The 18,551-nt window shown below is 47.3% G+C and overlaps 1 protein-coding gene across 1 annotated transcript; it reads left to right on the forward strand.

Moving 5' to 3' along the window:
* Positions 1-968: 968 nt before the first annotated feature.
* On the forward strand, positions 969-16,048 carry Crym (crystallin mu). Its single transcript, XM_055627616.1, has 8 exons — positions 969-1,186; positions 1,661-1,814; positions 3,522-3,584; positions 5,137-5,238; positions 6,728-6,911; positions 11,982-12,103; positions 12,781-12,865; positions 15,729-16,048. Exons 1-8 carry the CDS (start codon positions 1,017-1,019, stop codon positions 15,791-15,793), a joined length of 945 nt encoding a protein of 314 aa, XP_055483591.1. The 5' UTR covers positions 969-1,016; the 3' UTR covers positions 15,794-16,048.
* Positions 16,049-18,551: the final 2,503 nt, after the last annotated feature.

Raw genomic sequence — 18,551 nt, forward strand, 5'->3', positions numbered from 1 at the left:
TGAAACCTAACTGCTACTGAGTTGCTGGATGACCTTGGACAGATCCCAGAGCCTAAAATAGCAATTCTAACCTCAGCATCCACGCACCTCTGTGGCTGTTGCTGTAGTCAAATGGAATAAGCTGTTACCGCTATTATTATTTCAAGCCCTAGTTTTCTTTCCTCCTTCCTGACACCTTGCCGCTCTTTGGTCAAAATAGTCTCTCTTTTCCTTGGATTCCCAAAAGCGCTTTCTCCACCCCTGGTCAAGGGCTAAATGACACTGTGCCACCCAGGGTGGAGGGTTAGGTGTCGCTGCTGTGGCTGGTTTCATTTTATGTGTATTGTCTGTTCTTCACATGTAATATAAACTCCTGGGGGGGGGGGTGGCGAACAAGCTGCATTTTGGTTCTTTATGTGACTGAGGTGACTACCCTTGTCTGAGACTTCAAGGTGAAGGTCGTTTTGTTTAACCTGAGTCAACTGTCCGCTGAACACAACGGCTGGGAACTAGGGGTGGTGTGGGAGGGAGATTGGGGACAGAAGAAACGCCAGGAGATGGAATTAAAAGTGTGACATAACCCTCCAAGCCCTTTTCACTAGAGCCCCGAGAGAGCCCTGTTGTCTCTCTTGTCTTTCTCACAACACCAGCCCCAGTGGAGGGGCGAAGGTGGAACCCCAAAGTCCTCTACACACACACACACACACACACACACACACACACACACACACACACACACACACACACACACCTGCTCAGGGACGTGGAGACGGCTAATTACAGGAAGGGGAACAGTAGACTCAAGAATTAGCACTCCCAGCCTGCCGCCTTGATTCCAATCTGGGATGAAGTGCGCTGGAATCCTAGGAGTTGGGGTGGGGGGCGGGGGCGGGGGCGGGGCGGGACCCCGAGGGGCGGGGCTTCGATGCTCCGCCCCGGGAGTCCCGCCCAGCCCTGCAGCGCAGGCAGTGCTCTCATTTAGGGTTCGCTCCGGGAAGGTGGAGTGCAGGGCCCGGGGTTCGAAGGCAGGCAGCGAGATGAGGCGAGCGCCAGCGTTCCTGAGCGCAGCCGAGGTGCAGGACCACCTCCGCAGCTCCAGCCTCCTCATCCCACCCCTGGAGGCCGCTCTGGCCAACTTCTCCAGAGGCCCCGACGGAGGGGTCATGCAGCCGGTGCGCACCGTGGTGCCCGTGGCCAAGCACCGAGGGTGAGTGAGGGAAGGACCAGAGGGAGAGGGGAGAAAGAGGAAGCAAAAGAACGCCAAGGGAAGCAGTGGGAGAAGGGAGGAGAGGGCTTGACTGATCTCTGCTAACAACAGCTACCGCTTAAGGGGCACTACCCACCGGGCGCTTTAGAGGTGCCACCTGCTGTAATTCAACCCGCCGTCCTTGGCAAGGGGCACACGGAGGCTGTCGCCCTGCAGGTTGAAAACTGAGAGGGGTAAAGTGATTTACTGAAGCTTACACAGCTGAGAAGTGGCAGGGCTGTGATGGCTTTCTGGTCCAGAGCCAGGCCATGAGTCCTGCCCCAGGGAAGGGAAGAAGGGCAGAGGAATGAGGGCGCGGGGAGTCGCGTGCCAGGGGTGCAGTCATGGAGGACGGTGAATGGGACTCCACAGAACGCTGAGCACTGACCGGAAGGGGTTGAAGCTGCTTTCTCCCTCTCTTTCTCTCTCTCTCAGCTTCCTGGGAGTCATGCCAGCCTACAGTGCAGCCGAGGATGCGCTCACCACCAAGTTAGTCACCTTCTACGAGGGTCACAGCAACACGTCCTCTGTCCCCTCCCATCAGGCTTCAGTGCTCCTCTTTGAGCCCAGCAATGGCTCCCTGCTGGCGGTGAGCAAGTCTCTTCTCCTCTGGGGTAGAGCGAGTCCCCCTGGAATACAGCGTGTCCCTTGGGCGCAGAATTAAGCCTAGAAGCTAGTGAGAAGTAACATACAATTGCAAGTGGCCAGACACAAGGCAGCAAAGGTGATCTGCGCTGGCGTCTGTTTCTAGGAACTGCTTGTGCCTACCGCGGCTGCAAGCATGTGGCTGTGGAAACAGCCATCCCCTTATTCGTGCTTTCACGCTGGCCACGCACTCAGATAGATACACCAAATGCTCAGCCTGAGCTAAAGCAGCGGCTGAGGAAGCGTTTATTCAATCCCTCCCCGTGTCAAGCAGAAGACACACTAACCTGTAGGTGTCTTCCCGACATCTGTCTTTATCATTCTAGCAATGATAAAGAAGAGCAGTAAGTAGCTCACAGGTATGGGGTGATCGTGTGTGTGTGTGTGGGGGGGTGTTCTAAGCACATTACCTATATAATTAAAAGCACCCAGGAAGTACATAACATTTTACCCCCACTTCAAAGACGAGGAGTGAGTCATTGCAGGAGCAGTGCTCGGCTTAGCCCCTAATGAGAAGCAAGGCTGGACCTCCAACCGCTTGAGTCTAAGCCAGTGGTGTATCCAGTTCTAGACCGTGTTCTACTGCCTTATCTATTTGTTATGTGTCCCAAGCCAGACTCACACACATGATCCTCCTGCCTCAGCCTGCCAGGGAGCTGCCCCTTTACTTTTTGTGGAGCTCCTCGAGCCGTGGGTTTAATAGCCTGAAACCCTTGGCTTGAGGTCATACAGCTCGTAAGTGGCAATCCCTCCTAGGTCCACTTGATTGACACTGGTGTGGATTCTCTTAGCTCTTGGAGTTCTCCAGGCTGGCTCTCAGACTCCCACCCCCTTTTTCCTTCTCCTCTGAGAGTCTGAGTCCCTAAGCAACCCAGCTGTCTGTTACCCCTCCTAGAGCTGAGTATCTAGCTCTTCTCAACCTGTGGCTGTAGCATCTATGCTGCCTGAGACAATGAATCCCTACTTCCGGAGCCACTTCCGGAGCCTTGGCCCTTCACACCACATGGTGGGGCTTTGGGGCTTTGCTGACTGCTCTGTAGATACAGGACTCGGCTTCTTCTCCCCGGTTAAAGGAGAAAAAGAACAAATACTAACACTTGCCTTTTGAGTGCCAGCTGAGATGAGTGAAAGGCTCAGTCTTCCCTGGGCATCAGAGCCTCCTAGGAGGCTCGGAAGCCAAGGATGGCGTTGGTCCCACCCCTAGGGATGCCATTTCCTTGGTTTTCCTTTGGACCAGGAATGGGTCCTAAGACCTTGACCACTGAACCGCATACCCCCCAGCCAGAGAGTCAGCCTGAGTCATTCTCAAGGTGGTGTCTGGGGATAGTGTCTTTCCAAAGCTCCTGAGATGTGAAGGACAATCATATCCCTGAGGTTTCACCTGAAACCTCAGGTGAATCTTGGGGATCTGAGAATCCCAGGGCAAGGGAGAAAGAGTGGGGTGATGCTTGCGTGGCCAGTGTATGCAGGGGCCTCCCTATGTGTCGCTGCACTTAAAGCTCTCGGTCCCCTCTGCACAGGTCTCAGGTGGAAGAATCAGCTCTGACTGGGACCCTAAGCCCCACACTCGCTGTGCTGTCTACACAGAGCTGCCTCTCCGAGTTTCAGGCCTAGGAGGGTGACCTTCCTCACTGTCTCTCCTTCCCCCCAGGTCATGGATGGAAATGTCATAACTGCAAAGAGAACAGCAGCCGTGTCTGCCATCGCCACGAAGGTAAGACGGGTGGCTAAGCTGGGCTAGCAAGATTAGATCCGGAGAGGGGAAGAATGCGGAGCTTGTCTTGGGTTGCCTCTGTTCACAGATGGAACGCCACATACCAAACAGGAGTTAGTGAGTGAACACAAAAATTATTGACTATGTGCCACGTGATTCCAAATACCTCCTATGCACAATTCTCAACCTTCCTGTCTCAAAAACAGAGTGGAAAGTGATACAGAGAGAGATACCAGATGTCAGCATCTGGCCTGTGCGCACACACACACACGTGTATACGTGAACATCTACGCAAATACACATAAATGAAACCTAGAATATGGTTTTAAAATCACTTTATTTTGTTAAATAATTAAGTGGCTCTTTAATGTATCATGTACTAGTTTTTAAATAAATGTTACTACACATTTAACTATTTTACAATTGTTTATTAATTAGTAAATAATTGGTAGTCTGTTTAGAGTTTGCTGGAAAAAAAATAACATCCTTCAATACCCCCATTATATATTTAAAAATGAAACGAAGCAAAATGAAAAAATATTGGAGTGCAAGTGATTTTTTTTTTTTTTTTTTTTTTTTTTTGGAATGGGGTCTCACCATATTGCCCAGGCTGGACTTAGATATTTGGTCTCAAATGGTTCCTTTGCCTCAGTCTCCTGCATAGCCAGGTCTACAGGTATACGTGGCTCTTTCTGACTAAAGAGATGACATTTCGGATGATTCAGAAATGACCTCCCTGACATTTGAGAGAGGACTGAAATCAGTGAGTGGAATGCTGGAGGGCCACACTGCAGATGGGCAAGCAGGTAGTGCTGGTGAGGCTCCCAGAGCTGTGGAGGCTGTGGAGGCACCCCCTGAGAAAGGTGGGGGAGTTTAGAATGTGGCAGCAAGCTGGGAGGATGGTGCACACCTGTAATCCCAGCACTTGTGGCTGAGGCAGGAGGATCGCCACGAGTTGTAGGACAGCCTGAACCATGTGATGAAACCACCTCCCGAAAGACAAAATAGAGGAAAACGGGGATCTGTGGGAAATATTGGAACCTGGATTTTTTTTTTTTTTTTCATTAGTTGAAGACTGCTGAGGGCTTGGGATGCTGGTTTTCGTAGGCAGAACAGAGGTGTCGTGGAGCAGGGGGGAGTTGGCATTGGCAGATCAGGGGTTGAGATTGTTCAGAAGGCAACTGGCTCCTGAGGAACAACACCTAGTGGACCACTATCTTCCACAGGAAGGTACACATGTACACACACACACATACACACACACACACACACGCACGCACGCACGCACGCATGTGCACACGAACACACACACGCAGAACCGAGAGGGGCGTCCATCACATAGGGAGGGGTGTTATCCAGTCCAAGTGAGATCATGAGAGTTAAATGCTGGCACACAGTAGGTGCTCAGTGAAGGCTGCTTCCTTTCTGCCCCTCTCTACAGAGGGCAAATAGAAACAAAGTGACATCTCCATGATCCTCACCGGCTCCTGAGGGTTGCTGAAGCTTCCTGGCCCCCTGAAAACACTGACCTTTGCCACCATGTCCCTCTCAGTTTTTGAAACCCCCAGGCAGTGATGTGCTGTGCATCCTCGGGGCTGGGGTCCAGGCGTACAGCCATTACGAGATCTTCACGGAACAGTTCTCTTTCAAGGAGGTGAGTGACGGGAGTGGCGGAGGGGGAGCAGGGAGACAGGCAGGCTAAACAGCGGGGCTGCATCTGGCACAGAACTTCCTTCCCTCTATGACGTCCCCAGAATTTCTGTGGAGGGCTGGCCACCTGTTTTCAGTCTCATGGTTCCCGGGACACACTCCTGGGGATGCCACCGAAGTGATTCTGTGACACACTCCTTGAGTATCAAAGGGCAGCTGCCCTTCCAGCCCCTTCCTGTGTTTCTCTTTAAAGACTCTGGGACTCTTCAAGTCTTTAGGGTTGTGGATCCAGAATCAGGGCTGAGACCTTGTGAACAGAGAACACAGCCTTTGTCCACTGCCATCAGCAGACCCTGCCACCTCTCCCTGCCGTGGCCCTTGTCTCACTGGAAATGTTCTATGATTTTTTTTTTCCATTTTAATGTATGCCTGTGAGAGAGGTGAAGCCAATGGAAAGCATGCATTTTTATATTAAAAATAACACTGCTATCTTGAGAAATATAGACTATGAAGAAGAAAAAAATCTAGCCATCTATCTGTTTCTTTTTTTAAGAAAAGCAAGTAGTTTCTGGGCTTTTCTCACCTGTGTCTTAACGGCTTTCATGAGCTTTAACCATGTTGGCTGTGCACAGCAGTATATTCGTGGACAGTTCTAACATCACTATTCCAGATTATCTAAATTTTGCACGTTTGCTCAGTTTTCTGTCAGGAAAGATGACACAGCTACCCAGTGACGTATTACTGGGTACACTGCTTGATGGACTTTGTGTAACGTTCATTTCTCTAGTCACCGTATTTCTTGATGAGAGAGCCTTTGGGCCTTGTGTTTAGTCGAAGTCCAGCAGCCTCGGACCCAGACACTGGAACTGGTCAGTCAACTCACAATAGCTCAGCCGTCGATAGACAACACCCATCTACCTCCACCCCAGCACCTTCCGGGATCCTGACTGAGGCTTCCACCAGTCAGGATGGGCTCTATCTGCCACACCAGTCGACTAAAAACCATTTGCTTTTCTGTCCTTCCTTACACTTCATTGATCAAGCTCTTCCGTGCCACAGCACTCCTCTCATGAATCTTGTATCTGCTACAACTCTGACACGGGGCTTCAAACATAGGCCAAGTTCCCCACCCTCTTTGCCCCCTTCACAGCCGTGGAAACTGAGGCTGAATGATGGAAAATCACGGCAGGAATAATACAAAGCAAAGGAAAGGTGCCAAGCCTGCATGGCTCTGGGGCCTTCTCTGTAATCATTAAGCCATCGGGGCTGTGTCCTGGCCTTAAACTGGAAAGCGTCTACAACCTTCTTTAAAAAAGGGGGGTGGGAGGGCCATTTTGTTTGTCTGAGCAGATATCTGTTCCAATGAATGCTGCGTCCTTGATCAAATATCCATACTTTAAAGACGCTGTTGTCACCATCTTGGAGCAGTGTGGGTTTGTGTGGCGTAAGCAGTGAGGAAATACACCAGTGACCCTTTTGTTACCCACTCTAAGGTGAGAATATGGAACCGCACCAGGGAAAATGCTGAGAAGTTTGCAAACACAGTGCAAGGAGATGTTCGGGTCTGTTCGTCGGTGCAGGAGGCCGTGACGGGTGCTGATGTCATCATCACAGTCACCATGGCAACGGAGCCCATTTTGTTTGGTGAATGGGTGAAGCCTGGGGCTCACATCAATGGTAAGTAGAGAGGCTTCATGTTCCCAGATTGGATCCAGAGTCCATTTGTAAAGGTGCTTTCTCCATCATATAGAACGCCACATGATTTTGTTGTTGTTGTTGTTGTTGTTTGTTTTTGATTTTGATTTTGTTTTGACTCAGACTCTTGCCATACACCCTGGCTAGCTTTAAACTTAATACCCTCCTGCCTCAGCCTCCTGAGTGCTTAGATTATAGGGGTGTATCCCCACTCCCGTCTACACCTGCTTTTTAAGGGTCTCAGAAACAGATGAGCCTACACAACTCAAGAAGCGTAGGCAGGAAGATGGAGGGTTGGAGCTAGCCTGGGCTTCTTACAGAGAACCTGTCTCAAAACAAAAACAAAAACCCAAAGGCAAGGGGAGGATGAGGTGGTCCTGAAAAACTGTGTCTCAAAATGTGAAAAGGAAATGAAGTGTAAAGCTGGTGAGCAGTGCACCGATTCATGTCCTGTGCCATGTGACGTTGCCACATGTGACAAACGGTCAGCTGCAGCTTCATTCTTAAATGGGATAAAATTCATTCTGGTTTGTTTGACTTGATAGTTTGAGACAACGCTTCTCTGTGTGGCCCTTGAACTTGTAATTCTCCCTCCTGGGCCTCCCAAGATTTGCAGGACAAGTCCAAGCCACCACTCTAGCCTGAATTGTTTGTTCTTAGCGAACAGAGCCATAAACAGTTTCCAAAAGTGCTTACAGCATAAAAGGATTTAAGGTGCTGTGTGCATGCTTTTAATACAAGCGACCAGGAAGTCGGGGTGGGAGGATATTCTAAACATAAAGGCGCTTGGGGCCTCTGAAGACCTTCACGTAACCTTAGAGGTGATAGCAAGAGATATTAACTATTGTAGGTGCTGTCGTGTGTGCGTGTGCTAGACTGGCTGGCCAAAAACTCCAGGGAGCTCCTATTTCTGTCTGGGGCCCCCCACTCCACAGAGTCACAGATATGCATGACCATGGCTACATTTTTTACATGGGTGCTGGGGACATAACTCAGCAGCAAGTACTTTACTGCGTAATCTATCTTCCCAACACCCTCAACTAGGATATATATGTATCTATACATATATATATATATATATTATACGTGTAATATATTTTATATAATGTATATGTAATATAATATATTTATAATATATATTATATGTATAATGTATATATGTTAGATACAGTCACTTTATCCTTACAGCGACCTTATGAGATAGGAAACAATAATTATCATGACCTTTGTTTTATAGGTGAGTAAACCAAGACAAGGAGAGACTGAGTAATTTTCAAGAGTCAGAAACTCTTGGGGGAAGAGTTGGGTTTGAACTGAAGTAGGCTGTCCTTGGAGCCTGGGCTCTTGAGCAGTATTTAACACTCTGTTCAAATAAGAAGTCTGGTTTCCAGTTGCCGGAGAGACAGACAGACAGACAGACAGGAGAGGATTGAGGATCGTAGCAGTGCTCCAAATGTGATGTCATCTCAGAAGCTGAGCACTCCGAACAGGCAGATGAGAGGCGGGAGTCAAGTCAAGAGATTCTGTGTTCATTCATGCATGTTTAGCACATGCCAGCCATTGTTCGAGCTGCTGGGGTACCACAGGAAGTGAAGCATCCAAGGGCATGGCTTTCCGGTTGGCTTCATTCTAGTGATGGGAGATAAGCCAAACAAGTAAAGATGTGGGTAGTTTCTGTCTGTGAGGAGCCTGTGCCGCTAACGGGACACTGGTCGAGCCTGGAAGAGCAGTGGAAGCAGAAGGGGAAGTTGAGGTAGATCCTTTTGTTCCACTTATCTGAAGGGCTGCCTGGGGAGATGAGTTGAGGCTGGGACCCAAATGATAAAGAAGAGCAGCAAGTCATGTTGAGCTGAAGTGAGGATGCTCCAGGCAGACTGAAGATTATGAGCAAGGGCCCATAGGGGGAGTGAACACAACAGTTTGAGGAAGAGGCCAAAGTGAAGTGAAGGTCTCAGTCTTCAGGGAACTGATGTCACGACGCTGAGCTGGCAGGTAAAAGGTGGCTTGAGGTGTGCTTCTTGGTATCAAAACTGTCTGGATCCAGAAGGACAGTTCTTGGTGAAATATGTTCCAGGGGTCAGAACTGAAGCCGCAGCTGACTGACTTGGTTTCTGTTTTGTCTTTCACACTTAATACAACATCCTGAGAATCTGCTCAAGGCCGGGCTGGTCCTCTGCCTATAGCCTCTGAAGGATGAAATGCATGTTCACTGGCCTATAACCTCATCTAGGCTCAAGGGTCCTCTTCCTGGCTCATGTGGTGGCAGGGCTCAATTCCTTACATAGGGTACAGAGGAACTAACTCTCAGTTAGTTCCTAAGCATCTTCCACCATCTTTGCTGTATGGACCCACCATCCCCAAATCCAGCTACAATGAATCCTTCAAATTCATTCTCTGACTATCTATCATCTATCTATCTATCTATCTATCTATCTATCTATCTATCTATCTATCTATCTATCTATCTATCTATCTAATCTATCTGTCTGTCTATGTATCTGTCTGTCTATCTGTCTATCTATCTATCTCTATATATTTCTACAAAAAGATGGCCTGGTGTGGCATCAAGATGCTTCTTTTGTGTTCCCTTGACCTAGGACAAAGTTATTTTATGTGTTCACAGAGCCTCATATATGCTTTATTAATAGTGGTCCAGGGACAGGTTTTACTTGTTCACAGCACTGCTAAAGGGCAGGCCTGACTCTCCCCAAAACACACACACACCACATCACACTTCCTTGATCCTGTCCCCACTTCCATTCATCCCATCAGTGAGTCCTCCAAGACCTTCACACGTTCTATCCCCACTGAAGCAAGGCCAAATTCTGACTGCTGACTTGCTGTTTGGTACACTTGCATCTGCCTGAGTGGCCTCACATGGCCCTTTGAGAATTCATACTGCTCTAGACACCGGCTGTCTGTAAAAAAGCAGGGGATGGGGTCACCCCAGAAACTGGAGGCTTTTCCCCGCCACCTAATGATTCATTTACAAGCTTCATTAGTGAGTGCTTTTGTTCTATAGAATCCCATACCAACAGCCTTCAAAATGAGCATAATTAAACTGCTCCCTGGAAATCAGAGCTCAGAACAACAGGAAACAGAACGTGAGAAGAGGTGGGTAGCATTGTAAGAAGGCACATAAATGCTGCCTTGTATTTGGACTGAACTTTATAGTATTTTTCAAAGACTAGCTAGCTACCCTGGGGCTGGCCCCAGCCAGCAGACTGCTTTGTTTGGACCATAGAGAAATCAAGAAATATCTTATGCAAATAGATTTTCTGCTCCTCTTCATAAAGAGTAGGAATGGAGGGCAGTCTGATAACAGTGGATACCACTCATGTATAGCAGCCGTTAGCTGGAGCTGGACGGTGACTGTCCCCTGGAGAAGTACACACCCTCTTCTGTGTGCCCAGGACTGCGACATTTCCAGTCCCTCTGTTGGCTTTGTTCCTGTTCATTTCTTCCTGGCTTTGCAGGCAAGGCATTTGGTTGCAGCCTGTGCATTATCCTGTGTCCTTGTAGCAGAAGGCGTGATATATTGGAATCATCGCTCCAGTCTCTGCAGAGGGACAAGGTCAATGATCAAGGCCTAATCGTCAGTTGTGGCTTGTGCGGTATTTGTGTTTCTTTTTTTTCCTCCTCCTCCCTCTTCTCCTCTTCATTCTCCTTATCCTCCTCTTCCTGCTCTTCTTTTAAAAATGTGTGTGCGCGCCTCTGCATGCCACCACACACACATATGGAAGTCAGAGGACAAACTCAGCTATGGGCTCTGGCTCGCACTTTGTTTGAGACAGCATGGCTTGTTGTTTACCTGTGTGTTCTACAGGCTCTCTGGCCCAAGTGGTTCCAGGGGTTCTCCTGCTTCTGTTCCCCCTCCCATCTCACCTAGAGATGGGATTAGGATGTGTGCTATGGCATCCAGCTCTCTGCAGATTCTGGAGATTCAGGTGGTCACGTTTGCATGACATGTGCTTCACCCACAAGGAATTCCCCCCCCCCCCCATCACCAGTGTTCTTTGTGCCAAGGCAATCTCAAGCCCACGTTTCCTTTTGCTCCCCCTCCTGGCAGTATTGGGATTGAGTTTAGGGGCTCATATGCAGGGCAGGTGCTGTGCCACTGAGCTAGTTACAGACCTCCCAACTGTCTTCATAGTGTGGCTTCTTCATGGCCTTAACATGGCACTCTTTCTCATGATGAGAAAAAAAAAAAGCAGTTTCAGGTGAGGAGCAGGAATGACTGAGGAGCAAGCCAACCAAAGATAAGGAGCAGTGTGTGTGTGTGTGTGTGTGTGTGTGTGTGTGTGTGGTTTCTGCAATTGGCTGTCACTCCCAGTAAGAAGAGACCCTTAGTGAAAGCCTGGGGTCATCTCTGACCCAGATTCACTGATGACTTGAGTGGGCCCCTCTCTCCTCATTTTCAATGTGTGCCTCTGTGAATGGAATCAGACACTGAGGAGAATGTGAGATACAGAAAGAGCATATATGGAAAATACAGCACAGACAGTATTTACTGTATAGGTGGATGCTGGGCTGGCAAGATGGCTCAGAGGTCAAGACTGTGCACTGCTCTTGCAGAGGACACCAGTTCTGCTCATTCCATCCATGCCAGGTGGCTCACACTGCCTATAACTCCAGCCTGAGTTAATCCCCAGACATGAAGGTGTGCACTCGCAACCCCAACACTAGGAAGGTGGAGATGGAACAGTCGGGGCCCACTAGCCAGCTGAGCCTCGGCAGCAAGCTTTGTGTCCCAGGGAGGGGCTCTGTCTCACAGAACAAAGTAGACAGCCATCTTGAGGAACAACAAACACCCTTACCCTCTGATCTCCAGATACACCTGCACATACACATGCAAATACTCTTTAGAAGAAAATGGAAAAACAGTAGGCATTTTTTTTTAACAAGTACTCTGTCTTCCTTATTGGGGAAAGCTTGGTATGGAAAATGAGAAGGCATTTGGGTCTAAATTTCTCTGCTCGTCCACTGCCTACCTCTTTCTACTAATGTGCCCTAGGATTTCCTGGGCTCAGAGTCTCTTTTGTTGCCTTGTAGCTGTTGGAGCCAGCAGGCCTGACTGGAGAGAACTGGATGATGAGCTCATGAAGCAAGCTGTGCTCTACGTGGACTCCCGGGAGGCTGCCCTGAAGGAGTCAGGAGACGTTCTGTTGTCAGGGGTGAGCCTTTCATCAGCAGAACCACTGACCGGCCCTGGCTTGGTTCCCAGGGTTTCCACTGCCTTCCCATCTGGACCTTGATCACCTTACCTCCTAGTAAGGAGGCCATTCTTAAAGATCTTGCAACATTTTAAAATCCCAGTCCAGAAAAACATAGCCATATGGCTATGACATGTGTCTTCTTGTCCTTCTGCCTGGAAAAAGAATTAATTTTTTTCTGGTTTGCCATGCTGTAAGGTAGTGGGAAGGGAAGTCTGTTGCAACCCGGGAACCTTAATAAGACTAGGTGTCCCCTGGATGCCTATCCCCACTTACAATCAGGTTACAGAAGCAAGCAGAGGCTGCCAAATTGCACGGTCAGATAATAGCACACCAATTTCTTCACAGACGGGGTCCTGGCAGGCAGGCAGGCACCCAGACACAATGATCTCTGTGTCCATGGCATCAAAAACACAGTTGCTTTTCCCAAAGGATATCAGAGGGCATCTACTTCCTAACATCTTTTAGTTCATAGATGGTCCTTTAAAAAAAAAGAAAAAAAAAGAATAACTTTTATTCTCTTTATATAAATAAATCAAATTTATACCTCTATTCGGGGATTCCTTTACTGGCTTCAGGAGCTGGCCATGCATGAGATGGTGGTTTCAAGCTCCAGTTAGCATGTATTTGTTTCACAGGCTGACATCTTTGCTGAGCTTGGAGAAGTGGTGTCCGGGGTGAAGCCGGCACACTGTGAGAAGACCACAGTGTTCAAGTCTTTGGGTAAGAGTCATGAATTGTTCCCTGGGCACAAATCCAACTAAAGCATAAGGCAGGTGAAAGGAGAGAGGAATGGGTTACCAGGTTCTGTGGGTGAATCATGGGAAATCTTTGTAGAGTCCATCATTTGGATCAATCATTTACGTGATGGGTGGAGCATTTGAGCTGATGAACTCTGGAGCTGGGCAGTCCTTGATTACAGTCCTTCTCTCCATGCACTGGATATATGACCTTAGGCAAGTGACCTCATGTATCAGAGCCACAGTTTCCTCACCACCTGCTACCTTGAGTTCTTATGACAATTCAGTGAGATATATGAGAAAAAAAAATTTGCAGACAGCCAACGTTGTACTAAACCGCTTGTTTAGACATAAATGAATTCAGAATAATATCCATCAGGGGAAGAGGTCAGGGAACAGTGCCGTTAACAGCAAAAAGGAAATGACGGAGATGTCTGACCAAGAAGAGATTGAGACGGGAAACATGCAGTCTGAGACCCTTTCATTTCCCCCTTCCCTACCCTTCCATGTGATGCTTAATGACAGGCAGTCAGGAGGAGTTCCAAGCTGCATCAACTGATCTGGGTAGAATCCTGATGAAGGGTGGACTCCCTGTGGTCAGTTCACCCTGATTAACTCTCCCATTCTGCCATGTTTAAAGAAACAGATGGGATAATGGAACCAGAGTGATAATCAGCTATTCCACTTACAACATTTAGTAAATGGATACTACCAGGGACCTTCAACAGTGCTTTCTGCCCCAAGATCTTCCTTCCATACCTCTTCGTACTGAGCAGCAGCAACTTTAATATTTGCCACAGTTTTTAAAGTACTTGGGCTGGCTGGGTGTGGTGGCACACACCTTTAACCCCAGCACTGGAGAGGCAGAGGCAAAGGCAGAGACAGATCCCTGTGAGTTCAAGGCTAGTCTGGTCTTCATAGCAAGTTCCAGTATAGCCAAGACTATAGGAATGCTGTCTCAAAAGAACAAAACAAACAAATAAAAAAATAAACAAAAAGGAGTATCTGGCCAGTAGTGTGGCCACAACCATGAAACAGTACTTTCTGGACATGAGAAGGATGTTGCCCACATGAGCTCAGTGCTGTGACCCCGTGCATAAGGCCTGCACAAGGCTGGGTCAACTGAAATACCAGCATGAATGGGGGAACAGAGCTCCTTAAGTCCCACGCCCTAGCTGAGAAGCTATTGGCAAGTGATGGCAGGTTGGGGTTGAAGAGTCAGTTTTCTTCAGGGATGTGGCCCTGAAGAGGGTGCCATGCACACACAGGTAACACCAAGCAGACCTAATTTTCAACAACAACAACAACAAAAAGCAGAAAGTTGGGAGAAAGTGATGGGGGGATAGGAAGGAACTAGAGGCAAGAGAAGAAGGAGTGGATTTGATCAAAACATATTGTGTGCATGTATGATATGTACATTTTTTTTTTTTTAATTTCTGTGTTTTAGAAGATCAGCAAAGGCAGTAAACTTCATCTAATATCTGGTCCAGTGACCTTCCACTGAGCCACTGGATGGTTAGCTGGCCTCGTTAAAGAGACAAGGACTACAAGAGTCTGCTCTTTGGACAAGTTTTGTATTCCCGACTTGAGTGATAGGTTTATTGACACACTTTCTCTTCTAGCTATATACTGAGCCACTCATACATAAGGGGTACAAAAATTAAGGTACATATGGTGAAATTACAGATGGAATATGCCTTATCTTAAATACTTGAGCCCACAAGTGTTTCATATTGGTTCATGGAGAATGTTTGTAGATTGTTGACTGACTAAGCCCCCAAGCCTTCTGCCCAATATGAAAATGTATCCTAAAAAAAAATTGTTTTTTAATTTTAACATTATCTTAAAGAATTTCAGACTATGTAATGTTTCAGATTATAAACTTTTGGATTAAGGAAATTTGACATTTCCAAGACAAATAGGAGATGCTAAAGAAACAGGATTTGTAATGGTCCAGGGTAGGACTGTATGTCCAGCTGTGCCAACTATCTGTAGTTGTATGAGCTCTGAACTACAAATAATGTCTACATTTTTAAATGGTTGGGCTGAGGCATATAAAGAATCACCCTCAGGACACATGGGATGAGAATGATGGGAGAGACTGGGTAGGGAGGTAGCTTAGTCGGGAAAATGCCACATAAGCAGGAGGAGCTGAATTTGGAGCCCCCAGGACAGATGTGGCAGCACAGGGATGGGTTTGTAATTGTGCTATTGTGGAGGTGGAAACATGAAGATCCCTGGGGCTCCCTGGCCAGCTAGTCTAGCCGAATCAGTGAGCTCAATGAGAGAGCCTGTCTCAGAACAAAACAAAAAACCAAATAAGATGAAGAACAATTGAGCTGAGGAAGAGGAAGATAGCTAACATCAAGCTAAGCCTCCACACACAGAGCGGGGGATGGGGGGGGAAGGGATAGAAGGGGGATTCAAATTGTAGTGCCCATAGATGAAATCTTACCAAAACACACACAGTCTCATTTGCTTTACCTGTGACCTGTGCCCACTTTCCCAGTATCAGGGCAGAACTAAGCCACTGTCACAGAGACCATATGGCTTACAGAGCTTACACTATTCACTGAGCCTCAATTGAAATGTTGCTTACCTCCAAATTAGACCTCAGAGGTTATAAAATGTGGGTGTTTCTTGGTTAGTATTGTATTCCTTTACTTGACCAGCCCATCTGGTCAAGTAGATAGATACCAAGTCTATGTGAAACTCTGGGTAGCAACTGCAATTTTATCACTGCGGAATTTAGCACTCTCCTCATGTAAGGCATCAGAAGATAGCCAGGCTTGTTTTGAGCGAAGGTGTTCTGACAAAAGAGTGAAGCAAATTTCTGTCCATTCCAGGTATGGCAGTGGAAGACCTAGTCGCAGCCAAACTGGTGTATGATTCCTGGTCATCTGGCAAGTGAACGGAAGGAGCTGCGACTGAAGTGGCCGTCACAGCTCAAGTGCTGTCTCACAATGTCTGTGTCAAACCAGGAAGCCCCTTCCCAGTGCACTGTAGTGGTTATCGTTCTTAATTAGTAACATCCCTAGTCATGTTTGTAGCTGGATAGCCAAACCAGGTGACTATTTCTTCTGTTACATGGGTGATGGCCACATCACCTACCCTTGATCTTACTAGCTTTGTATGTCTCTGAAATAAATCATTTCCAGTTCTTCAGTGTGTCCTTTAATAACTTCCTGTGGGAAGGGTCAAATGCTCACTCGGTCTCTAGGGAAGGTGGAATAATATTTTCTCCATTTTAATTGAGCCGAACTCACCATAAAACCATTCTCTCTGTCTCTGTCTCTCTGTCTCTCTCTCTCTCTCTCTCTCTCTCTCTCTCTCTGTGTGTGTGTGTGTGTTACCATGCTAGAGACTCAAACCCAGAGCCTCACAGATGCTAGGCAAACACACCTCCACTAAGGTACATCCCTTGTCCAGCTCAAGACTTTAAGGTGTACATTTCAATGGGTTTGGGTGGGGTTTGTTATGTCCAAGTCCAGAATGATCCCATCCTCTGAAGAATCCTGGTCCTCAACAGTGAGTATCACTGCCCGTTCCTTCTCCCAAGCCTCTAGTTTCTACTACTACAGATTTGCCTCTTCTAGAAATTTCTGATACATCCAATCATATGTTATGTAGCTTTGTGAATCGATTTTAGATGTTTAAGGAAACATAGATAAGGGGGCTCCTTTGGTAGTAGAAGCCACAACGTAGTTCACTTGAGTGATTGACTGGATGGTGAAAGGAATCCATCAGTTAGTTATAACTAAAACAAGAGGTCCCACAAAGACATGTCTCGTGGCCAAGAGATCTTTTTAAAAGCATCAGGCGTCCCATATGTAGGTTCATTCCTCTCCTCACTATATAATTTAGGGTAGGATAAAAAGACAGTGTCTCAGGAGGTTCTCTAGTTACCTCTAGGTAACTAGAGGGGATTCAGGATCTCCAGTGATGATGTGAGACAGACTCAGGCCGGAAAACCCCTAATTCCTTCCCATGACAAGTGCTTTTACGTGCGTCATTAAGAACAAGTACAACTTCAGTTTATTCCACAACAAAAGCCAGTGTTTGTAGACAAGTATCCTGTAATGTAACATATCCAATAACCCAGACGCCCTTGGATCCAATCACTGAGGACGAATGAGTGAGTTCATCACATTTGAGCATCTGTACCCTGTACGAAGCCTCTTGAAGGAACTTAGATGTGAATGGGAATTCAGCTGGGCAAAAATAGTAGACACACAGTTGGTAGTGAACTCTACCTGGTAAGTAGTCTGGCTACAAAATTCTAATAAAACTTAGCTGTTGGTTGGGAGTGGTTTCAATTCGAGATTGTGTTTTAAAAGCTGTCTGCGTAAAAAAAAAAAAATGCTGGCAAGACATTGGAAAGGGGAACTTTATACATTGCTGGTGGGAAAGTAAACTATGGAATGCAGTGTGGCAGCCCTCCAAAAAGCTAAGAACAGAACTATCGTGTAACCCAGACATCCCATTCAGCATACCACACAGACCTGCACATACATATTTATTGCTGTGCTGTTCATAATAAGCCAGGAAATAGGACCAGCCTGGGGGTCCATCAACAGATGAATGGAAAAAGAAAATACAGTGGATTACACAATGGAATGTTATTCAACTGTAAAGAATAAAATTAAGACATTTTCAGAAATCAAAGATTGTTAAGCAAAATATGCCTCACTCATAAAGTCTAATACCCTCAAGAGAAACCCTCAAGAGTCTATTATTAATATTACACCAGGAGGGAGGCTCAGAAGACTCAAGAAACTATAGAGAATTTTCTAGGATCAGGAAGCTGCTGGGGAGGGAAGATTCTCTTTGGTGGAGCTGCCTGCCACATAGTCAGGAAGCTCCCAGGATGCACCTTTTGTGACTCATCACTCACGCTTAGGGTAGGCTTTTAGCTGATACTGTTACCTTTGAATTGCCTATATTCCTATTAACTAACTCCAAAAGCACCATGGTTTCGAGCTAGACTCAGATAGAACTGTTTCTTTGGTCTGCCATTGGTACCTATCTAGGGGGGATAGACATTTGTTCATAACCAAGGAAGAAAGGTTTGGGTCTGAATTGTAGTATGGTTACCCTAAGTGGATATGAATAATATCCACTTATAAGTAAGAAGTTAACAAGGAGCGCCCAAGGGAGGGTACATGAATCTCACTGAAAAGGGGAAATCGAAAAGTGCTCAAAGAGAGGGAACAGGAGGGGGAAAGGGACGACAAGGGACATTCGGAGAGAAGAGAAACCATGGCCTGAGACATGTCTGAGACAGGCTGGAGACCTAGACAGGGTAAGTTTCAGGGAGAATTTGGGGGTGACTCTAGTGGAGACCCCTACTAGTAGAGGGGGATATGGAGACTGAAGAGGCCACCCCCTAACCAGACAGGACTCCAAGGAAGAACAACAACCCTTCTACAAAAGCTTCCATGCAATAGTTACCCTGCCTATAGGATGTGTAGAGATAAAGATGGAGCAGAGATTGAGGGACTGTCCAACCAAGGCCTGGCCACACCGTGGGAGGGAACCGACCCCTGACACCATTCTGTTACGCCTGCAAACGGGAGCCCAGCACAGCTGTCCCTTGAGAGGTCCCGCCCAGCAGCAGATGGAAACAGACGCTGAGACTCACAGCCAAACGTTGGGTAGAGCACAGGGAG

The sequence above is a fragment of the Psammomys obesus genome, unplaced genomic scaffold (genome assembly GCF_907164565.1).
Source record: "Psammomys obesus unplaced genomic scaffold, mPsaObe1.curated_primary_1811, whole genome shotgun sequence".
Taxonomy (NCBI): domain Eukaryota; kingdom Metazoa; phylum Chordata; class Mammalia; order Rodentia; family Muridae; genus Psammomys; species Psammomys obesus.

Bases quoted from the DNA above. Each gene is read 5' to 3' on its own strand.
- Crym (XM_055627616.1), top strand. From the start codon at position 1,017: ATGAGGCGAGCGCCAGCGTTCCTGAGCGCAGCCGAGGTGCAGGACCAC. The intron at 1,815-3,521 runs GTGAGCAAGTCT...CCTTCCCCCCAG, and splicing joins GCAATGGCTCCCTGCTGGCG to GTCATGGATGGAAATGTCAT. The intron at 12,104-12,780 runs GTGAGCCTTTCA...TTTGTTTCACAG, and splicing joins GAGACGTTCTGTTGTCAGGG to GCTGACATCTTTGCTGAGCT.